The 23402-nt window shown below is 40.6% G+C and overlaps 1 protein-coding gene across 1 annotated transcript in view; it reads left to right on the forward strand.

Annotated features, from left to right (window-relative positions):
• Window positions 1-22750, forward strand: part of ZNF462 (zinc finger protein 462) — a 123855-nt gene extending 101105 nt beyond the window's left edge. The window contains exons 8-13 of the mRNA XM_068239270.1: window positions 276-543; window positions 4009-4145; window positions 8507-8730; window positions 13763-13877; window positions 17607-17727; window positions 21945-22750. Coding sequence (XP_068095371.1) covers window positions 276-543; window positions 4009-4145; window positions 8507-8730; window positions 13763-13877; window positions 17607-17727; window positions 21945-22107 — 1028 coding nt within the window. The 3' untranslated portion in view covers window positions 22108-22750. The remainder of the gene's footprint in view (window positions 1-275; window positions 544-4008; window positions 4146-8506; window positions 8731-13762; window positions 13878-17606; window positions 17728-21944) is intronic.
• Window positions 22751-23402: the final 652 nt, after the last annotated feature.

The following is a 23402-nucleotide window of genomic DNA, read 5'->3' on the forward strand; positions in this document are numbered from 1 at the left end:
TTATTCCCTTTAAAATGTATATAAAATAAACGAATTCTTAGCAAAGAGTACCACCCAAAGAAAGCCTAATCTGTGGCAAAAAAAAAACAAAATTAAAAAAAAATGTTCAGATCATTTAGCTGGGATAAGTAGCAATAAAGTTACTGGTGAATTCATGGGAGGAAAGTGAAATGTGAAAATTGCTCTGGGAAAACACCCTTAGTGGTGAATTGGTTAAATAACATGAAAATGAACTGTGTTACCTTCTGATAACGGTATCCTTTGTGTTTCTACAGATTCTGCATATTCTGAACCTCCAGATGTCCAGCAGCAGATCACTCATTATCAGACAGCTGCTTTAGCTAGGAATAACAGCAGTAGTAGTCCTACTCCTCTACCAATGGTTAACACGGTAACGGAAACGAAAGAAGAACTTATCCTGAAGTGTGAATTTTGTGATTTTGCCTCCGGATACATTCAGAGCATTCGCCGTCATTACCGGGACAAGCATGGGGGAAAGAAGCTGTTTAAGTGCAAAGACTGCTTCTTTTATACAAGCTTCAAGTAAGAGCAACACACTGAGTTGGGTTTTGCTTAGCCAAGCATTTGTCAAAGCTGTAGGCACAGCCTGTTGAGATGGATGAATGGAGATTGAGGTTTATGTCTAAAATAGTCCATAAGGCCACATAATTAGGTGGAGTGTCTGCAAGGCTGACTTCTTGCTTTCAGTCCGTAGTCTTGTTTTTCTTACATAATTTTTACACGAACGTCTAATCTATTAAAATGTATTTGCAGTTTTATACTTCAATCACTGTGTGTGCTTGTCGTGTTAGAAATCATGTGATATAGAACACCATAATCTGCCATCCAAGTACTGCTGCGTTGTTATTGGGTTAACAGTCTGTTTAAAGCTACATGTCCAACTTAAAGCGGTTTAAAACCCTGACATAATATTCAATAAAAATATGTTTTCCCACTTTTTATATGCCATACGGTTATCATATTTGCATTTGTGCAAGTATTATTATTCATTTAGATATTATAGGTTCCCAAAAGTACATTTTTTTGCTTTGTGAGCTGACTTTGCATTTTATTAATTACTGGTTTTAGTCATTATGTAGTGAAAGCAGAAATGCTTTGACTCTCTGTCTGTGTGGAGCTGCTTCTCCACAGTCAGAGAATGTGTCACATTCCTCACTTGATACATTTACGTAAACACAAGATAATATACCGTATATACTCGCAAGCAAGCCGACCCGCATATAAGCCGACCCCCCAACTTTTAACTGAAAAAACAGGAAAAAATGATTGACCCTCATGTAAGCCGGGGGTAGGAAATGCTGGCCGTGTGATTCCCTCCAGTGTGTCCCAGTATAGCTAGTATAGTGTCCAGTATGGGTAGGTAGTGCCTCAGTATAGCTAGTATAGTGCCCAGTATAGCTAGTATAGTGCCCTAGTATAGTGCTCAGTATAGCTAGTATAGTGCCCAGTATAGCTAGTAAAGTGCCACAGTATAGCTAGTAAAGTGCCACAGTATAGCTAGTAAAGTGCCACAGTATAATTAGTAAAGTGTCCCAGTATAGTGCCCCAGTATAGCTAGTATAGCGCCCCAGTATAGCTAGTATAGTGCCCCAGTATAGCTAGCATAGTGCTCAGTATAGCTTGTATAGTGCTCAGTATAGCTAGTATAGTGTTCAGTATAGCTAGTATAGCGCCCCAGTATAGCTAGCATAGTGCTCAGTATAGCTAATAAAGTGCCCCAGTATAGCTAGAATAGTGCCCCAGTATAGCTATTATAGTGCCCCAGTATAGCTAGTATAGTGCTCAGTATAGGTAGATAGTGTTCCCCCCCCCCCCCCCGCGCGGCCGCCGCTGCTATTAGCTTACCTGGCGGCTTCCCATATTCCTCCCTCCGTCTCCTGCACGGGCTTGTAAATAATTCACAGAAGCTCGCCCCACGGCGGCTGCTGTGTAATGACGGAGGAAGCTGTAGGGAGAGCGGTTCCCATAGTAACGGCGATACACCTCGCCGCTACAGGAAGCCGCTCTCTCTCTACAGCTTCCTCCATCATCACACAGCAGCCGCCGTGGGGCGAGCTGCTGTGAATTATTTACAAGCCCGTGCAGGAGACGGAAGGAGGAATATGGGAAGCCGCCAGGTAAGCTAATGGCAGCGGCGGCCGCGGGGGGGGGGGGGGGGGGGGAAGCCAACGGACCAACATGACTAGCAAGCCGACCCCCCAACTTTTGGCCCACTTTTGGGGGGTCAAAAATTCGGCTTGCTTGCGAGTATATACGGTGATCTACAACTGCGGATGCGTCCACATTTCACTACACTGAACTTTCAAGCTCTGTGTGTAACCCTTCAAATTCTGGTCTAGTTAAAAAAAAATGCTGTTAGCATTTAATATGCTGTAAATAATGTTTTAGAGCAAAGATGAAATGCTGATTTATATTCCGCTTTAATGCACAACCAAGTACATACACTCATGCCAATCAATTAATCAACCAACTCACTTAAAGAGACTCTGAAACGAGTCTAAATTCACGTTTTTAACTTTTATTAATGTTAAGCACTATAGCTAGTGCTAAACCGCCGCATCCCTGCAGCAAAACGAGGGGTTTATACCCCCTAACTCCCCTGTGCTAAATCCGGGGAGCGCTTCCTGCTTGAGGCAGAGCTTAGGGCTGTAGCTCTGCCTCTTGGTGTGTCATTCCCCGCTGATTGCCGCCTCTCCCGTGCCCCTCTGCGGGCAGATTGACACGCATGGAGGCAGAGCTGCAGCTCAAAGCTCTGCCTCCATGGGCAGCAAAATCCATGACCAAGAAAGTAGTGGATTTTGCACAGGGGATTTGGGGGGTATAAACCCCTTGTTTTGCTGCGGGGATGCAGTGGTTTAGCACTAGCTATTGTGCTTAACATTGATAAAAGTTAAAAATGTGAATTTAGACTCGCTTCAGAGTCTCTTTAAAGTGGACCTGAACTCATGCACAGGATAGAAGGAAACATAGAGAAATGCATCCTGTATGTATTTAGAGAGTTTAGCCTGTCTAATTCCCCCTCATCTGTTTCTAATCACAAGTTGTAATTTTATCTCTCCCCTGTGTCAGCTGAGAGACACGGCAGATAATAAGCTCATTTGAAAGCACAGGATGTTAACAATATGTCTGCTTCCATAAAGGCAGGACGTGAAAACACTGGAGATTTGTTGTAGGATTTATATCACCTGTAACAAAGAAATGTTGTTATTTAAAGGTTATTATGCTTTTGCATATCTTTTAGAGCTTTTAGTCTGCTTTAAATACTATGCGTGCAAGCTAAATGACAAACTGCTCAACATGTCCACATTCAAAATCAACAAAGTTGTTCAAAAGACTTGTACACATGTTCCAACCTACATGATAGTTGGTCACATTGATCCACCGGTTGCATCTGGCAAACAACCTGTTGTCAGTTGGTCATCTGGTTGTTTGCCAGCCTTACACAAACCCAACTTATCTTCCAAAAGACAAGTTTGGAAGATTGTTGGACAGATTGTTGGCAAGTGTGTATGAGCCTAGGATTACCACTATTCAAAGCACATTTAGAGGTGATCATTATCACTACAGCAGAAAAGGAGACTCAGTACAGTGGCTGAAGGAGGCACCTAGGTGGCCCTCTTGACAAGGGGCTCAGGTGCGGTTGCAACCCCAGCAACCCAGCTGCTACACTGCTGTGTGAGTGACTTATAAATAGTGGTTGTTAAAGGAAACCTGAAGTGATAAGTCTGTGGCATCCAGCAGCTCTTTTTAAGATTGCTAAATGCCTGACTTCTGTTCTGACCTTTTGGTCTCAGCAGTTTCTGAGACACACGCCTGAGAACACCAGATACAGATAACCTGGTCTGCAAGCAATCATCTTAAAAAGAAGACCACTTGTATGTGAGCTCATTTCAGGTTTTTTTTTAACATTTGATCTTTAGGTATTAATAATCTCTTACAGTCATAATTTAATTAATTAGATCTTATTCTTTTATTTTACATCAACAGGTCTGCTTTTACTATGCATCTTGAAGCTGGCCACTCAACGGTTCAACAAGAGGGGCCCAAAGACCTCCGATGTCCTCTCTGTTTGTATCATACCAAATATAAGCATAACATGATAGATCATATTGTTCTGCACAGAGGTAAATACTATGTTTCTCATCTTCTTTTTAGTGCTAGTCTTCTTTGTGTTTCCTTTTTTGAACCACCTGTAGAGACTATATGATTATTTTCATCGAAGGAGGTTTTCAGCATTATACTTTGTAGTTTGCAAAGCACCACAAACAGCATTTTGTGGTGAAAGTACAAAGTGTATGAAATCTGTGCTGCTTCCATAAATAATCCTTAAAGGAGCACATCCATTCCGTATTCTCTTTGCTATCTTCATACCTGATTGCTCATGCAAGATCTATTTTGGCAGCAGCTCTGCCTCTCTCCCTCCCCTCGCCATTTTTGTTCTCCACAGATGTCTTTGGTCACATATTCTTCCTTCTCTACATCTCCTCCCTTGGCAAGCTTATCTGTTTGCCACTTGTGTGCAGATACAACCCTCAACTTGTCTCTGTCCTGGAGAAAGTATCACATAACATCTGTGTCCTACAAACACCTACACATTAGCCTGAATGAAATTAAGGTGTGACCCCCACCTCCTGACACATTTCTAACAATAACTGATAGAACTGTCTTTTGGAGACTGAAGCATACTGCCTTGGTGTCATTGTTGATTCTGTTCTCTCGTTCATTCACAACATTCAGAACATCTCTAGGTTCTACCACTTTCACCTGTGGCTACATCTTTGATTCCTCCAGGGACCTGCTGATGTATAACCACTTCTCTTGCATGGTTATAAGACTTATTTAGGGGTTTCCCAACTCCTCAACTTATTCTACTTTTCCTGTTCTTCTTTTTGAAGACCGTACAATGTGTGTTTTCCTCAATGCATTTTACTTCTCAGCATGCTAAGGGGGGTGGGTAAGGAAGCATGCAAGAGAATACAGAAAATGTACAACATCATCATATCCACTTTTACCTTTGATGCAGAGAACTATGAGAAAAGTGAGATAGCAGGCCCAGTCCACCTTAAAACTATTGTTAATTTGTGCTTCTCAAAACTTTTATTTTTGTTAAAGGATAAAGTAAAGCTAAATCAAGTTTACATTTGTTTCAGTGTGACATGCAATAAAATATAGAGATTAGACTCACAGAGACTTTATTCATTTGAAAAGAAAAAGCAAAAAAAAGAAACAGAGAAAACACTTTAGTGGTAGTAATTACCAGCAAAGCAGTTTGTGGGAATGGTTCATGCTGAGCTGGATATCATAAATGATTTGCAAATTTTGACCTACTGCATGAATACTGAGAACCTTGCAAACCAAATCCGGTTTGGTTGTCTATTTTGCCCTCATTTTTTTATTTTAATGTAATGTTTTGAGTATGAATGTTCTGCTCCTTTCATGCAGCGTGTAGGCTTCAATGACTTGCCTGACTTGTATGTGTGATAGTGTTAAAAGAGCCTTTTCAGGGCCTTTTGGTATTCATTTCTCCAAGGACATTGCAGAACTTTCAACATTCCACATTTCAGGATTGCATTAATTAGAGCCAAAAGCTTTAGACTGCACATCGTTTCAGCAAATGCTGTTAGAACTTTTTTGTATGAACATTTGGTGAAGGAATGTGCAATGGAAAGATGCTTCTCCGTAGATTTAGCAGAAAGGAATGGACACAAAAATGAGGAGACAGTCTCATGTTTAAATGAAAAATGCTGCGTCTAAATGCTTGGACTTCAGTAGAAACCAGCTTCCTCCAGAATGTCATTACTGTTTGCACTATGGCAGCCTGTGGCTGTGGTAGAGGTAGGATCCTGAAAACATTTCATTGTGTTTTGTTAGAAAAACCAAACAGTGATCTCTTGTAACCATTCACATACTTTTATTATACTGCATGTGGGATCATGCAATAGCTGTGTTGCTCGACGTGGGAAAAATAACAGCGTATCCGCCAAATGTACTATTTTGCTGAAGCCTGTATTGAGCTTTGCTTTGTAGACATTTGAAGTAATTATGGCTGCCAAGATTTTCCCGGTCGGGCTAAACCAAGCCATACTCGATTAGCTGAAAATCTGTATTTCCTTGACCGAAAACCAGTCAAGGAATATTAATTGTATTTCTGCTTCGGACCAATTGACATTGATCTGATTTCAGCAGACATCTGATCAAATTTTGATTGGAACTTTGTCACTGCTAGCCTTCTGCTGCTAGATGCATTATAAAGATATCCGGCCATCCATGGCTCACTTCTCCCATAGCTCACTACTGCCTGTGCTCCATCATCTGAAGAACAGCTGCTGGTATCAGAAATGAATAGATATCTGTAGCAATCTTTAGAATTTGTCTTAAAGTGAACCCAAGATGAAAATAAACTGATGAGATAAACAATTGGATCTGTCCTCCTACTCCTAAAACTGAAGTTTTTAGAAATCCATTTTCAAAGTAGATTGACTGTTTTATTGTCCCAGCGTAATTGCGGTATATTAAGAATCCTAGAATTAAAATACATGAACTATTGACCTTTTTCTATCTCTCCCCTGCACTCAAAGTTGTATTCTGCCAGGAAAACTTTTATGGCTGTAATTTGCGTATCATGTATGTATACTATATTCCCGACAAGGTACAGACAAGACAGAAGCTGTCACTTGCATGCCTAAAAATTAAATCTTTCAGCTAGCAAAAATAATAATAACACCCTGGTTATGAATATATTTTGCACTGTACATCTGACTTTTTTGTGGTACACTTTAAAGGGAACCTGAAGTGAGATGGAGGCTGACATATTTATTTGTTTTTAAAGAATAACAATTGCCTGGCAGTCCTGCTAATCCTCTGCCTCTAAAGCCAAATCTACACGATACGATTCGTTGTACGATTCTATTTACAATCCGATGAAATCCGACATGTCCGATCGGGATTCGATTCAGTTTAATTTGATTTGCCATTGCAAACAAGGGCAAATCGAATTGAATCCCGGTCAGACATGCCGGATTTAATCGGATCGTGATTAGAATCGTACTCGAAACGCACAAAGAATCGTATTGTGTAGATTGGGCTTAATACTTGTAGCCATAGACCCTGAACAAGCATGTAGATCAGATGTGTCTGACAAAAATCCGACAAGATTAGCTCCATGCTTGTTTCAGGAGTATGATTCAGACACTACTGATGCAGGAAAGATCAGCAGGATGCCAGGCAACTGGTATTTAAAGTAAATGTAAATGCATATGGCAGCCTCCATATACTTCTCACTTTAAGCCTTGTACACATGTATGAGAACTTTTTCACACTGAGATTAGGACCTGGTCTCTCAGGCGACAGATTATGATCAAGTTTCATATAGACTCATAACTGACCTAGAGGCTCTCCACATATCTGTTACTATATAGCTGGTAGGAGGCACAGGGCCCAATGGAGCAGCTTCTGGCGGGTGGGCTGAGTAGGAGAAGTATGCGCTATCGAGTTAATTGGGTGTCACAATACATTCTGCATGCTGGATCTTTAGACAAAGTCAGGGGCTCCTGTACACCCAGTAGATTCTTTATTGGTCCTCCCTGGCCATATTTAATTCAGGCTATGTTTCCACTGTAGCGTGACAATTTCGCCTGCAAAAAATCGTATAAGATTTTTCTGATTGGTGAAAATTCGCATGTAAATGTTTACATGTTTTTATGCGAATTTGTACGCAAAAATGCGCATTAGTTAAATATAACGTAATCTGCCTAGTAACAGCTTAGTCGTGACTGCTGACAACTTCCTGTAACCATGGATATAATGCAAATTTTCGGGCAAATAAGGCGAAAATTTGCATTGCCTATACAAAGCATTGTACGTGAATCGTGCGCAATGTCCGAAAAAATGATACAGGTCCTCAGATTTTTTCACGCGTACGAAAATTCACATTCTTGGTCTCTGAGGAAGCGAGCGTTACGCTTGCGAAACAGCTGTCAGACTAGCCCTGCTGTATGTCTTGTCGGGTGGGGATGAAATAAAGCGGTGGTTTTGCAACACTTCTGGTGCCCGGAGCTCCTTACTCTTTGGAATTACCGAAAATTCACATTGAATGGAAACAGCCCCATTCACTAACATTAGTTGCAAAATCAATGTGAATTTTCTGAGAGAAAAATCTGTCACAAAATGCACAAGTGGAAACCAGGCCTCCCAGTGTGTACCTGGCGTAACTGGTTGTAGAGGTATAACTCCTGTATATAGATATGTACAGCTGCAAACAAGCACGGCTACACAAGGGATTTTTTTCCTGATTTCACATTTCATTTCTATAGAAAATACTAATAATTAACACTAATCAACATGCTTGCTTTCAGAATTTGAGTTGTTCAGTAATGAGTTTATTTGGGCTTTAAACATAAAGAGTCATTACAATAAATAGGTTATGTGTTATCCTTCCCTCTCAGTCATTACAATAAATCTTATTATTTTTTTATTATTATTTTAGAAGAGAGAGTTGTCCCAATTGAAGTGTGCCGTTCCAAATTGTCAAAACAGCTGCAAGGTGTTGTGTTTCGATGTGATAAATGCACTTTCACCTGCTCCAGCGATGAAAATCTTCAGCAGCACATAGAGAAGCACAATGAAGTAAGGCCTTACAAGTGCCAGCTCTGCTACTATGAAACAAAACAAAATGAGGAACTGGATAATCATCTCAGAGAGGAACATAAGGTAGGCCAAAATGTCTATCATTTATTTTTTATCCAGATCAGCAAGTACTTGCTAGTTCACGGAACTGTCTTATCCATTGGTGCCTTTATTTAAAAAGTACTTCTGTTTATAGACTACAGCATAGTGACTGGAGTTTATTGTTTCTGTTTTTCAGTCTATATATTTTGGGTTGCACAGACTGAGGGATAAACAATACTCCAGTATATGAATGAACCGCCCACACTTTTCTTAACAACCGTTAACACACCTCCTGGCTAGAGAATTTATGGAGAAGCAACTGGTTAGGTTGGACTTTGATTGGAGATTCACAATTGAGTGACATCATTTCACATTTTCTCCCTTTTGTAGGCAGATAATGACCGGGTAGAAAGTGAAATGACTAGCCGATAAATTGATCAAGCTCTTCTGCATGAATTCTGCTTGCAGGAGAACTGATCATGTCTACTCTAGAGCAATGACTCTGACAGACGAACAACAAGAGTTCTGACCTCTCAAAAGTATGGCTTCATTGTATTCACAAACCATATTCTGACAGTTCATTGGTACTAGAATACTTCCATTCTGGCAACCTGGGGCTGTTGGATGGATGGTCTACAAGGCTGTAGATGAGTGTGAAGTGTCGTAAGGAAGTGTTATAAGATCCATGATACATGTGTCTGTATTTATAGCAGTAAGGGTCACCAGACCAGGCATTTCAGACATTCAGGCATACAACAAGACATTTTTAATGGATTAGAAGTTAGATTTGATAAAAAATATTGAATATAGGAAACATTTTTAAACCCTTTGATCAAAATATTGATCAAGCAATGTAGGAAATCCTGTTCCATCAGCAACTAATGCTGATTGCAGTGCCAAGCAATACAAAACTGGCAGCTCTGGAAGTGCTATCAATAATAATCAAGATTTCAGGTGAAATCTTGTCTTAATATTTACAGGTGCAAAGTGGTAGACCAGGTAAACAATCCGTATCAAGACGTTTACATAGTGTATGCCTAGCTTTACATTACAATTTGTATCAGAAAACATTTAATGCTCCTTCACACTGACAGTGTAGTCCTTAGTAGCAAAACCCACACTACTGCTGGCCAGACTTCACAGCTGTGGGCAGTGAGCTTACATACCCCGATACAAAGCAAAAAGTCCAGGCAGCAGCATTTTGGACCTAGAGCCCGATTAGACTGTAATGAGAGCAGCTGTGGAGGACAGCATAGCAGTGCATCTAACTGCAGTTGGGGGGCAGTGCCAAACAGTGTGCTGATCAAAACCATTTATGTAAAAAAAAAACCACCAAGGTCAGGCCAAATTCTGCACAGCCTGTAGGCTAGCCTGTAGGCTAGCAGTGCGTTATGTTGCTATGGAGTGGGAGGAGAGACGCACACAAGAGCATGGCATGGTGTGGGAGGGGTAAAGAGGGAGATCAATGGACTCGGCGGAGCTCTGACATAATGATCTGGCAGTCTGGATCTGTCATTGATGAGTCGGGGGTCCATTGCACATGCTAGATTCTCGGCAGCCTTGGCCTAGAACCTTCAAGCCTGTGTACATGGCTTACGGCCATTAGTAAAGGTTTTCACTGCACTGATAGAAATAAGATGAATACACTTTGGAGCTATTATGCACACAACAAGAAATAGGAAACGCGAAGAGTGGGAAAAACAAAACAAGTATAATTTGCATTGAGATAGGGCTATAATACACCATATTGGAAGTTCTTTATGCAGAAAAAGTCTAGGGAAAGTTAACAAAAACACTGCTTGTGAAAATCAATTGTGGACTGCTACACAACTACCCATTATCCATAGACCAGTACCTTTTGTAGTTAAAAATAGTGAAAATGTAGACGGTAAGCTAGCAAGGGCAGGGCTCTCTCACCCTTTTGCAGGGACGTCAAACCAGACCTTGGAGGGCCAAGGTCCTCACACATTTTTGGCACAGCTTAAATTAATTGATGGGTTTGAATCAGAAAAGGTGTGGCCCATCAGGTAGAACACTTTCCTCCCTTTCTCAGTCCATCTTAAACACTGGCATGGATCTGGCCCTCCAGGCCTGGAGTTCCACACCTGTGCCCTTTTTTGTCTTGGAATTCATTATACATTTAATTCATCTTGTTATTTTTGCCACTGTAATTACCAATTCTGTATTTTGTATCAATTCTGTATTTTGTTTATTGGTGTATACCATTTGTCTGTATTATAAACCCCACGTTTGTTTCTTACTTTGTACAGCGCCACAGAATATGTTGGTGCTTTATAAATCAATAATAATATTAAAATGTAGTCTGCATAGCTTGATAGTTTGTAGGCAGTATAGTGCATTGGTTGCCATGTGGCGGGGCTGAGGTTATTGTTGAAACAATAGGTGATTTTTAACATTGTTTCATATGTTTTGATATTTTATGGTGCTTTGGTGATAACGTTTATACACAGACATTTTCTTGTTGATAGTGAAATGTTAATATATAAATTGTAAGAATGTCAAAAAATATCTCACTAAAACATATCTACAGTGGCATGCAAAAGTATTCGGCCTCCTTGAAGTTTTCCACATTTTGTCACATTACTGCCACAAACATGAATCAATTTTATTAGAATTCCACGTGAAAGACCAATACAAGGTGGAGTACATGTGAGAAGTGGAACAAAAATCATACACGATTGCAAACATTTTTTTACAAATCAATAACTGCAAATTGTGGTGTGCGTAATTATTTCAGCCCCCTGAGTCAATACTTTGTAGAACCACCTTTTGCTGCAATTACGACTGCCAGTCTTTTAGGGTATGTCTCTACCAGCTTTGCACATCTAGAGACTGAAATCCTTACTCATTCTTCTTTGCAAAACAGCTCCAGCTCAGTCAGATTAGATGGACAGCGTTTGTGAACAGCAGTTTTCAGATCTTGCCACAGATTCTCGATTAGATTTAGATCTGGACTTTGACTGGGCCATTCTAACACATGGATATGTTTTGTTTTAAACCATTCCATTGTTGCCCTGGCTTTATGTTTAGGGTCGTTGTCCTGCTGGAAGGTGAACCTCCGCCCCAGTCTCAAGTATTTTGATGACTCCCAAGAGGTTTTCTTCCAAGATTGCCCTGTATTTGGCTCCATCAACCTTCTTATCAACTTTGACCAGCTTCCCTGTCCCTGCTGAAGAGAAGCACCCCCAGAGCATGATGCTGCCACCACCATATTTCACAATCGGGATGGTGTGTTCTGAGTGATGTGCAGTGTTAGTTTTCTGCCACACATAGCGTTTTGCATTTTGGCCAAAAAGTTCCATTTTGGTCTCATCCGACCAGAGCACCTTCTTCCACATGTTTGCTGTGTCCCCCACATGGCTGGTGGCAAAGTGCAAACGGGACTTCTTATGCTTTTCTGTTAACAATGGCTTTTTTTTGTCACTCTTCCATAAGAGCCAACTTTGTGCAATGCACAACTAATAGTTGTCCTATGGACAGATTCCCCCACCTGAGCTGTAGATCTCTGCAGCTCGTCCAGAGTCACCATGGGCGTCTTGACTGCATTTCTGATTAGCGCTCATCTTGTTCGGCCTGTGAGTTTAGGTGGACGGCCTTGTCTTGGTAGGTTTACAGTTGAGCCATACTCCTTCCATTTCTGAATGATTGCTTGAACAGTGCTCCGTGAGATGTTCAAGGCTTTGGAAATCTTTTTGTAGCCTAAGCCTGCTTTAAATTTCTCAATAACTTTATCCCTGACCTGTCTGGTATGTTCTTTGGACTTCATGGTGTTGTTGCTCCCAAGATTCTCTTAGACAACCTCTGAGGCCATCACAGAGCAGCTGTTTTTGTACTGACATTAGATTACACACAGGTGCACTCTATTTAGTCATTAGCACTCATCAGGCAATGTCTATGGGCAACTGACTGCGCTCAGACCAAAGTGGGCTGAATAATTACGCACACCCCACTTTGCAGTTATTGATTTGTAAAAAAATGTTTGGAATCATGTATGATTTTCGTTCCACTTCTCACGTGTGCGCCACTTTGTATTGGTCTTTCACGTGAAATTCCAATAAAATTGATTCATGTTTGTGGCAGTAATGTGACAAAATGTGGAAAACTTCAAGAGGGCCAAATACTTTTGCAAGCCACTGTATATTTTGTAAAACAAACTGAGGAAACTGTAACCTATTCTAACAAGACATATAACATCTTTTACTGCCAGGAGCATTAAGGGGCCCATACACTGGTCAAATCAGCCGATCAATAGATTTTTGCGGCCGATTTCGATCGATTTGATCTATCTGACTGGATGGAAAATTTAGGTTGATGATCAGTGGCCCATAGAGTTGCATTGGATCTAATGGTCCAATAATGCATTTAGATCGATTTCCAATAGATTTCATTCTGAAATCTACTGAAAATCTGTTCCTAGTGTGTGGCACACATCAGATAGATTCCTATCAGATTGGACTTGACAGGCATCTGCCAGAAATTTATCTGATGGTCGAATGTGCTGCAAATCTATAAGTGTATGGCCACCTCTAGGGAGCCTTGCCCAAAGACTCCTTACTGTTTTAGTTTCAAACAGTTTTATTAATTAGTTTGCAAGATATTAACAAACTGCCCCAAGTGGAGCATGCGAAGTCAAGGTATCAACACGTTCAAGTTTTCAGTACACATAAATCAACAGTGAACATACATACCCACAAATTCAGGCATGAAGTCAGCTTATCAAAATCTTAACTTTAAAGAGTATCTGAGATTATAGAAATTTTCCCGCTTAACGTGGGTTTAGTTCTAAGCTAAATATACAGTAGAACGAAGCTCTTATTTATATTAATGATTTATTTTGTATATCTCATTATAGCTATATGTAGGTGGACAGATCGGCAACCTAAGCCAGGAAAAAAGACTCCTTACTGTTTTATGTATGCTTGAGTCTGGATTCAAACCCTGGTCTAAGGCTCAAACCCTACATCAAAGGCAAACAGCCATAACCAGTACTCTATCCAGCTTATGAGTGGCAATACACTAAAGTTTGCTAATATATTGCTTTGCTTTGTTGTAGGTATCCCGCAACTTTGAGCTTGTTGGGCTAGTTAATTTGGATCAGCTGGAACAGATGAAAGAGAAAACAGAGTCTTCAAGCAGTGATGATGAAGAAACTGCTGCTAAATTAGAAGGTTGGTGGTTATTTTCAAACTTCTTTCCCCTCCAACTAATACAAATGTGAAGGACTGTAATGTCAAATGTACTCACAGACCAGAAGTAACTCACTCATTTCATGTCTACAATAGTGCAATGCTCCAGGGCTTACTGGCTTTATGTAGATTGAATTTAACATCCTGTGGAAATAGGATGTCAGTGCAGTAGATTAAACAAGCTATGTCAACAAACTGTCTGTGATGTATCAGGGATTGACTTTACCCTCCACACAATTCTGGAACATCCTAAAACTGCAGTGGTGAGAATAGTACTAATGTTGAAAATGAGAGAAATTTTCTATAGATGCTAAACATTTCCAAACAGTTTTTTCTTTACGTTACAAATAAATTTCAGCATGTACCGTAATCTATAAACATCTTTGGAACCACCACAAATAATACTGGGTCCCCAGAACCAGATGGTGGGCCCCAAGGTTTGCCCTTAAGCTTATAGTACGACCCTAATCAGTTACTGAATCTGCCTGGGAAAATCAATTAGTGCATGGGCACATTTACTTTCATTTTCTTTGGGCAGTAGTCACATGATTATATCTACGAGCATGGTGGGAGAGTTTTACCAGCGTGCATCTGAGTCAGCAGTCCGTAATGTGGACATAATCATGGGACCACAGCACATGGAAAATTAAAGTAAAGCATTAAGGCCTCAAACCAAAGATTAATTTCAAAATTATTTGTGTTATGCTAGACAGAGTACATGGTAGAGGCCTGCGCGGGTCTAATTTTCATACCAGCAACCCGCTTTCTGGTGAATTTGATACCCGCACCCGCAGAACCGCTACCCACTCCCGACCCGCAGAACCGCTACCCGCATCCGACCCGCAACCTGCTTTCAGCTGAATTTGATACCCGCACCATGTTTTTTTACACAAACCAAAACCTTTTTTTATACACAATCCAAAACCAAAGAAGTGTTTTAAAGATTTTTTTTTTGTCGGTATTCTGGTGCCAGCATTCATCACAGATTTTGGGAAGGCAAAAGATACAAAATTATCTTATGCTTGTTTTGACTACCCGCAACCCGACGCGCACCCGCAGTACCAGCAATTCGGGTACCCGCACCCGACCCGCATTGGGGGTTACCCGCGGGTATCCGACGCTCTGCAGGCCTCTAGTACATGGTATTTATTTCACTATTATTATTATTAAAGGGGCACTATGCGAAAAATTGTACAATTTACAATATGTGCAAACATAAACAAATAAGAAGTACGTTTTTTCCAGAGTAAAATGAGCCATAAATTACTTTTCTCCTATGTTGCTGTCACTTACAGTAGGTAGTAAAAATCTGACAGAAGCAACAGATTTTAGACTAGTACATCTATTCATGGGAGGATTCTCAAGGATTGATTTTCAAAAGCACTTAGTGAATGGCAGTTGCTCTGTCCAACTGGCAAAAAGTGTGTAGTGAGCAGGGAAGCTGGCCAGCATCATTGTTTAAATCCTTTTTAGGGAATATCTTTATAAAGAATAAAAGCCTTGCTGAGAATCCCCTATGAAGAGATGGACTAGTCCAAAACCTGTCGCTTCGTCAGATTTCTACTACCTACTGTAAGTGACAGCAACATAGGAGAAAAGTAATTTATGGCTCATTTTACTCTGGAAAAAACATACTTCTTATTTTTCTATGTTTGCACATATTTTAAATTTTAAAAAATTTCGCCATAGTGCCCCTTTAAACTTTATAAACTACTAACACAGTATGCAGTGCTGTACAATAGATAGGGGATACAATACAATGCCTAAAAAATAAAATGGGGACATTACAGTAGGAAACAATGGTTTATTATTATTATTTATTTTTTTTTATTTATATAGCGCCAACATATTCCGCAGCGCTTTACAAAGCACAATAAGACAACAAGGGGAACATAGGTACAACCAAAAAATGTACAACAGAGTTCCAAGCAGCACAAATATTGTGACAAAAACAGTAAACATTAGGAGGAGGACCCTACCCTTGCGAGCTTACAATCTAATGGATTTACAAAATAGTGAAACAATAAACAAAGGTGCTTAGACTGTAAGGTAGGGATAAATATAGAAGACGAGTCACTGAGTCTATGTGGTGACAGGGAAGGGGGCCCTGCCAAATAGGCTTACTATTTATGGGATGGAGGAGTGGGACACATTGGAGTTGGGGTGGAGTTCAGTGAGGGATTTGGAGCTATGAAGATGGTGGATAGGCTATGGTAAACAGATAGGTCTTTAACCACTTCCGGGTTTCGGGTGGTTTGGATGATCTGGACTGCGGGGGCTCTTCAGCCCGCAGCACAGATCAGATAGCAGGCAGGGCGATCAGACTTCCCCCCCCTTTTTTCCCCACTAGGGGGATGTCCTGCTGGGGGGGGTCTGAGGGTCTGATCGCCGCCGCGCTGCTGTGCCTAGCGGAGGGGGCTCCCACAGCGCTATTCCTCCCTCTGCCTCCTTCCCTCTTCATTATGGGCTGCGCAGGACGGAAAACTGCCCTGCGCCGCCTCAGATAGTCTTCAGCCTATCAGATGCCGGCGATCCCCGGGCAATCAGGGGCCGGGGATCGCCGATCTCCTCTACGGCGCAGCAGTGCCGTATGTATGTAAACAGCGGGGAAGATCTTCCCCGCATGTTTACATTTACCCTGCGAGCCGCGATCGGAGGCTCGCAGGGTGTTCACGGAGACACCCTCCGTGAACTGACATGGAACGGCCGCTTCCATGAAAACCGCTTCAGGATTCAGGGGCGTACTTATGCGTACGCAGAATCCTGAAGTGGTTAAGGTCTTCTTGAATTAGTCTGATGGTTGGAGGGAGGGCGTTCCATAGAGTAGGGGCTGCTCTAGAGAAGTCCTGAGCCCCGCAAGTGATGCAAGGTTCAGACAGCTGTAGAGTGTTGGAGGAGCAGAGAGAGCGGGTTGAGGACTATCTCTAGATGAAATTTAGGATGAATGAAGGGGAGCACTTGGGTTTCCCCGAAGCCTCCCATGGCGGCACAGAGCAATATTTGACCCATTGGTCAAATACTGCTAATGGGGGTGATGGCACTGGAACAAGTGGACCTTCCCTCTCTATAGGTGAGTGTCTATTTTTTGTTGTTGTTCACTTCAGGCTTGATTTGAATAATTATTAGCAAAAAAAAAGTAGTTATGTGTCTGCATGTTTTGGAAAATAGCTATTAAAGAGAATCTGTACTCTAAAATTCTTACAATAAAAAGCATACCATTCTATTCATTATGTTTTCCTGGGCCCCTCTTTGCTGTTTCTGCCACCCCCTGCTGCAATCCTGGCTTGTAATTGCCAGTTTTAGGCAGTGTTTACAAACAAAAACCATGGCTGCTAACCAGCATGTGATAGGCTGTGAGAAGCTTAGTATGTGACTCATACAGAGCCTGGAGGGGGCATGGAGAGGGTGTGTATAGCTTCTATCCTATCACAGCAGAGCAGCACATTCCTGCCTGAGACGACAAAGCTGACAAAGGAAAGAAGATTAGATTATATAACAGAGATAATACAGCTACTGTGCAACTAAGAAAGGCTGCAGTAAGACAGACCACATTAGAACAGGTATAGGAACTTATAGGATAGAAGAAATAAGGCTGAAAATTTTGTTACAGAGTCTCTTTAAATTGTCTTAGTAAAAAAAAGAAATGGCTGTCAATCCGAATGTTATAGATTTATATTTATTTAAATACTATTTTGGTTATTCTTTGTCTAGATACTGCGCAAATTCCAGATGTCACGGCTGTTAATGAAGAAAAGCGTTTTCCATGTGAATTCTGTGGGAGAACCTTTGCACTCAGAACTGAATGGGAAAAACATGTTTTAAGACATGGCATGTAAGTTTGTCAGTTGAATTTCTGGAGCAATGTGGCACATTTTATTAGCTATAGATTAGATTTTTCCTCAGACACATTCAAAGCTATGGACTGAACAAATGCAAAAGTCCAGTAAGTCACAAGTTAAAATTCAGACTTTTAATACTCAATTTTAGTTATATTTACTACACCCTATGGGGAGCATTTATCAATGCACTTGCATTGTACCTAGGGCACCTTCTGACAGAACAAATCAGTTGTTATGTCTATAGCAGCGGATTAGCTATGCATTTGCTCTGAACTTACTAGGTGTGCAGGCAGATTCCCGACAGTCTGCTATGGATTTTTCCTCAGTCACAACCCCCACTTGACTTTCTTTCAAATTATATCTTGCCTCTATAATATTAGTGTCTCCAAAGTAGAATTGCAGTGAAAGTGGAAATGTCATATTTATAAGTGACCAGAGTTTGCGATATAGTTAACAGACATAAATACTACCTGAAGGATCCTAGTGACAAACCTCACTCTCTGGCTAGTACTGAGCACTCATTCCACCATGCTCAACGTCTGATGGAGGTGAGAGCAGTACATGTATGGTGGGGAATATCTAGACATATCTGTTTATGTATAGAAAAGGGAACCCAAGGTGAGAGGGATATGGAGACTGTCATCTTTATTTCCTTTTAAACTATACCGGTTGTGTGGCAGTCCTCCTGATCCTGTGTCAAACACAGAACACTTATTTCGCGTTTTTCTTCTGGTGGACTCAAAGCGCCAGAGCTGCAGCCACTAGGACGCGCCTTATAGGCAGTAGCAGTGTTAGGGAGACTGGCCCAAGGTCTCCTACTGAATAGGTGCTGGCTTACTGAATAGGCAGAGCCGAGATTCGAACCCTGGTCTCCTGTGTCAGAGGCAGAGCCCTTAACCATTACTCCATTCAGCCACTACTTAGAACCTGACCCTGACTCAGGTTTTACTGGATTAGCCACATGCTTGTGGCTAATCCAGTAAAACCACTACTTAGACCCTGACTCGGCTACTTAGACCCTGACCCTGACTTGTGGCTAATCCAGTAAAACCACTACTTAGACCCTGACTCGGCTACTTAGACCCTGACCCTGACTTGAGGCTAATCCAGTAAAACCACTACTTAGACCCTGACTCAGCTGACTCAGGTTTTACTGGATTAGCCACATGCTTGTTTCAGGGTTTTGACTCACACTACTTAAGCCAGAAGATTAACAGGGCTGCCAGGCAACAGGCATTGTTTACAAGGAAATATATATGGCAGCCTCCATATCCCTCAGACCTGGGGTATCCTTTAAACGTGGTACACACTTTCAATTATGATTGGCCAATCACTGACTAATTTAACCACATCCATGTAGAATGAGAGCTTACCTACACAATCTGTTCATAGTATTTAAAATCTGTTTGCCCTCATACCACATGGAGGCGGTAAAATTGGACATTGATTGGCCAATCAAAATTGGATGTAGGTACCAGGCTTAGCCCAGTACTACAAACAACATTTGTAAAGCGTTTTCTTCCATAGGACTCAAAGTATGGAAGAAAACGATTTACTGGTTCCATGGCTCAGACCAGTAATTGGTTGATTGGTACATTTTGGTACAGAGGAAGAATTGTACAAGTCTGCAAATGCCAGGCTAAACAGGTGTCTTTTCATTCAAAATCTGAATAACGTCAGAGGTGGGGCTGGCTTTACTGAGTGTGGTAGGAAATTCCAAAGGGTAGAGGCAGCATGAAAGCTCTGGCTTCAAAAAGGTTTTGAGGTACACTCGTTTATGGATCCTGCTGATGTGAGGTTGTGAGGTGTGGTGCAGTTTTAGTAAGTCCTTCATGTATCCAGGGCCCAAATGGTGTAGGGATTTGAATGTCAACAGTCCATTCTTGAAGAGTATTTTCCATTGTAGGCAGTGCAGTGAGCGAAGAATTTGTGTAATGTGACAGTGGCGAGGCGGCTTTGTTAGCAATCTGGCAGCAGAATTCTATACTAATTGCAGGCGGTACGGGTCCGTGTTTGGGAGGCCTGCATAAAGGGCATTGCCTAGCCTAGACATGATTTGATTAAAGCGTAAACTAGGGTTGAAAGATCCTCTGGGGGAATGACATGTTTAACCCATTCGCGTTCCGTCGTTTTCACTTGAGAAATGTTCACCTCCCATTCATTAGCCTATAACTTTATCACTACTTATCACAATGAACTGATCTATATCTTGGTTTTTCCGCCACCAATTAGGCTTTCTTTGGGGGGTACATTTTGCTAAGAGCCACTTTACTGTAAATGTATTTTAATAGGAAGAATAAGAAAAAAACTGAAAAAATTCATTATTTCTCAGTTTTCAGCCATTATAGTTTTAAAATAATACCTGCCTCCATAATTAAAACTCACGTATTGTATTTGCCCATATGTCCCGGTTATTACACCGGTAAAATTATGTCCCTATCACAATGTATGGCGACAATATTTTATTTGGAAATAAAGGTGCATTTTTTCCGTTTTGCATCTATCACTATTTACAAGTTTAAAATAAAACAATATAGAAGTATTTCATCTTTACAATGATATTTAAAAAGTTTAGACCCTTATGTAAATATTTACATGTTTTTTTTTTTTTTATTGTAATGTTGTTTTTTTTTATATTAAACATTTTATTTGGGTAGTTTTGGAAGGGTGGGATGTAAACAAGTGATTTATAATGTAAATGTGTGTTTGAATTTTATTTTTTTTACTTTTAGTTTACTTAGTTTAGTTTAGTTTACTTTTACTTTAGTTGTAGTTTTACTTTTTGGCCACAAGATGGCGGCCATGAGTTTGTTTACATGACGTCACTCTAAGTGTAACACACGCTTAGAGCGACGCATGGGGTACGTTACAGCCAGAAAAAGCGAAGCTTCCGAGAGAAGCTGTCGCTTTTTCAGCGGGGGAGAGGAATCAGTGATCGGGCACCATAGCCCGATTCACTGATTGCCTGGCTAACGAACCGCTTCAGTTTCTGAAGGTTAATTCCTCACAGATTCGCACACCAAGACTGCACACAAGGTCAGAGCTATTTATGTCTGAACTCCCTATCCTGATTGGTGTTGATTTAGGCTAGAGCTGTTTTGATGCCAAGTTGTCATTCATCCACACCTGTAGCTCAGCTAAGCGAGAATTTATTTTTGGAGTAGGGTCTGTTCCACCAAGTTTGAAGGACAGGTATAGATGCGTGTCATCAGCATAGTAGTGGCACATCAGTCAATGCTGTTGGATAATTGTACCAAGTGGTAGCATGTTGATTGCAAATAGCAGAGGAGATAGGATTGAGCCTTGTGGCCATTACATCTGTATGTGCTTCTCTGCCAACAGAAGGGCAGAGGTGGGATTGGTAATAGTGTTACAGAACTCATGAAGAAGATTGTAATCAGCTTACAGATTTGTTTAAGGTTCTGGTTTGGGCACCAAACTGTATTATTGTTAGTATCATGCTATATATATATATATATATATATATATATATATATATATATATATATATATAGATTGAAATAGTGGACAGTTTAAATTGTGAAATCATCGTTTTCAGTGTAAATTGAAGTGAACCTTTAAAGTGTACCTGAGGTAAAATAAAGATTAGCATTTATACTTACCTTGGGCTTCCTGTAGTCTCCTGTTGACCATGGGCTCCCTTGCAGTCCTCCAGGGCTGCTCCTGCAATCAGCTGCGGTAAATTCCCCAGTCACGCTCCATTGCACATGCATGGTCCTGACTTTGTGCATGTCCCAATCCCGCTCCTGAAGCCAGGAGCATTCTGCGCTTCCACAGTTTGCTAAGACTGTAACTAGACAGATTCAGAATGCTCCTGGCTATGGGAGCCAGACCAAGCTCGCGCGTGGCCAGGGCTGTGCATGTGCAGTAGTCAGCAACTACCAGAGCTGACTGTAGGACGATGGAGGGGCCCGGGAGGGCGTTGAGGGAGCCGGCGGCCTACAGGGGACTGAAGGAAGCCCCAAGTAAGTATAGATGTCTGTCTCTCTTTTATCTCAGGTTTCCTTCAAGAGGTATAGATTTTTTTCACATTATGAAAATGTATAAATAAATTCGAGAGGTAATTTTTTTTACAGAGTTTAATTTTTATTTTATTTTTTATTATAAACCCTTCTTTGTTGTCCAAATGAATCCAATGCCAGAAACGACTACTTGCTTTGGAATCCTGATTATTTATTTTGTTTATTAGGACTGTTGCTGGAGTCAGGAAGGAGAATGAGGAAAACAAAAAGCCAACAGAAACTATGGAAGACTTGCAAAATGATACAAAACATGCAGAAGAAACAGTGGATACTTCCCAACAAACAAAATCCTCATGTTTAAACAGCCTTGCAGTGACCAAAAATGAATGATGGATCACAAGTTTGCTTGAACACAGCTGAGAAAAAGGACAGAATGCTGCTTTTTGGGATTTTTAGCATCTGTTATATTTTCCAAGCACTGGTACTCATACAAATGTGTATAAAATACATTTATTTAAGTGAGGAACTGTGTCATTTAATGACTTAACTACATCTCTTGTCTTCGTATTTTGTTAATATGTTTATATTGAACCAGGACTGAATGGAGAACTTTTGCTTCACAACATGGACTATTTGGTGCAAACCTTTCTTTTAGGAATGACTAATGCTGCGTGGCAGTACTTTTAAAAATGCACCACCCTTGGGACAACTTTTTAATAGGAGTTTTCTTTTAGTACTGTTGCATTCGCTCTAAAACGTCAGAGTTTTGTTCTTTCACTACAATGGTCATCAGACTCCTAGTACCTCAAGAACAATGTTCCTAGGGAATTCTCTGCATTTGCCCTAGCTGCTTTTCCAAGCAGATGAATGTTGAGACGGCTTGCTAAAAGAATGAACAAAGAATAGTAAATGTGTAAAAAGAAAAAAAAAATACAAACAATACTCTTCTTGAAGATTGTTTTGGGGCTTTGTCTTTAAATACTGTGAGTTTGTTTTTTTATATTTTAATAAACAAAAAAATGCTAGAATACAAGACATCTTCAACTTTTTGTAAAGTTCTGCAGACTTTTTTTGTTCTTGAAGACTAGTTTAGGAATTGCGTATGTTTACTATGTCATCAATCTGCTTGTTCAGTAGGCCTGCCTGGTTTTTCAGCCTGTTCATGAAAAATTATAGTAAAGAAATACAGTGCAATGCTCAGTTTATTAGAATGGGCCTGGACTAACGAAGACAGCAATATAAATGTTCACTGTATATTTTGCACTTGTAATCCACCACTTTAATGTGTCTGGTTTCGGATATATTATTTGTGAACATTTGAGGCACTTTTGTAGGTGCTTAATTGAAAGGGGCCCATTGGAGTTTGAAGGTGGTTGGACATCAAGACATGGTTTTGAGTGCAGAAAAATCTTTTCCCCACAGGGGCAACTCAATGTAAAATTCACTGTGGATTTAGAGATGGTTAATGAGACGTAAATAATCTGCTAATAATCCTAACTTGTTTGTAGATTTTATGTGCAGACTGTATGTATGCACAGCAGTTTTCTGTATACATTGGTTCGGTTTGTGCTAAGTTTTATTTCTGTATGGCAAAAAAATACTTTAATAGTACCACTTGCATTGCGCATTAAAATCTCATGGTATATTGCAAACAGTGCTAGAAGTAGGGCAATACATATGAGATT

The sequence above is a fragment of the Hyperolius riggenbachi genome, chromosome 1, assembly GCF_040937935.1.
Source record: "Hyperolius riggenbachi isolate aHypRig1 chromosome 1, aHypRig1.pri, whole genome shotgun sequence".
In the NCBI taxonomy this organism is placed as follows: Eukaryota; Metazoa; Chordata; class Amphibia; order Anura; family Hyperoliidae; genus Hyperolius; species Hyperolius riggenbachi.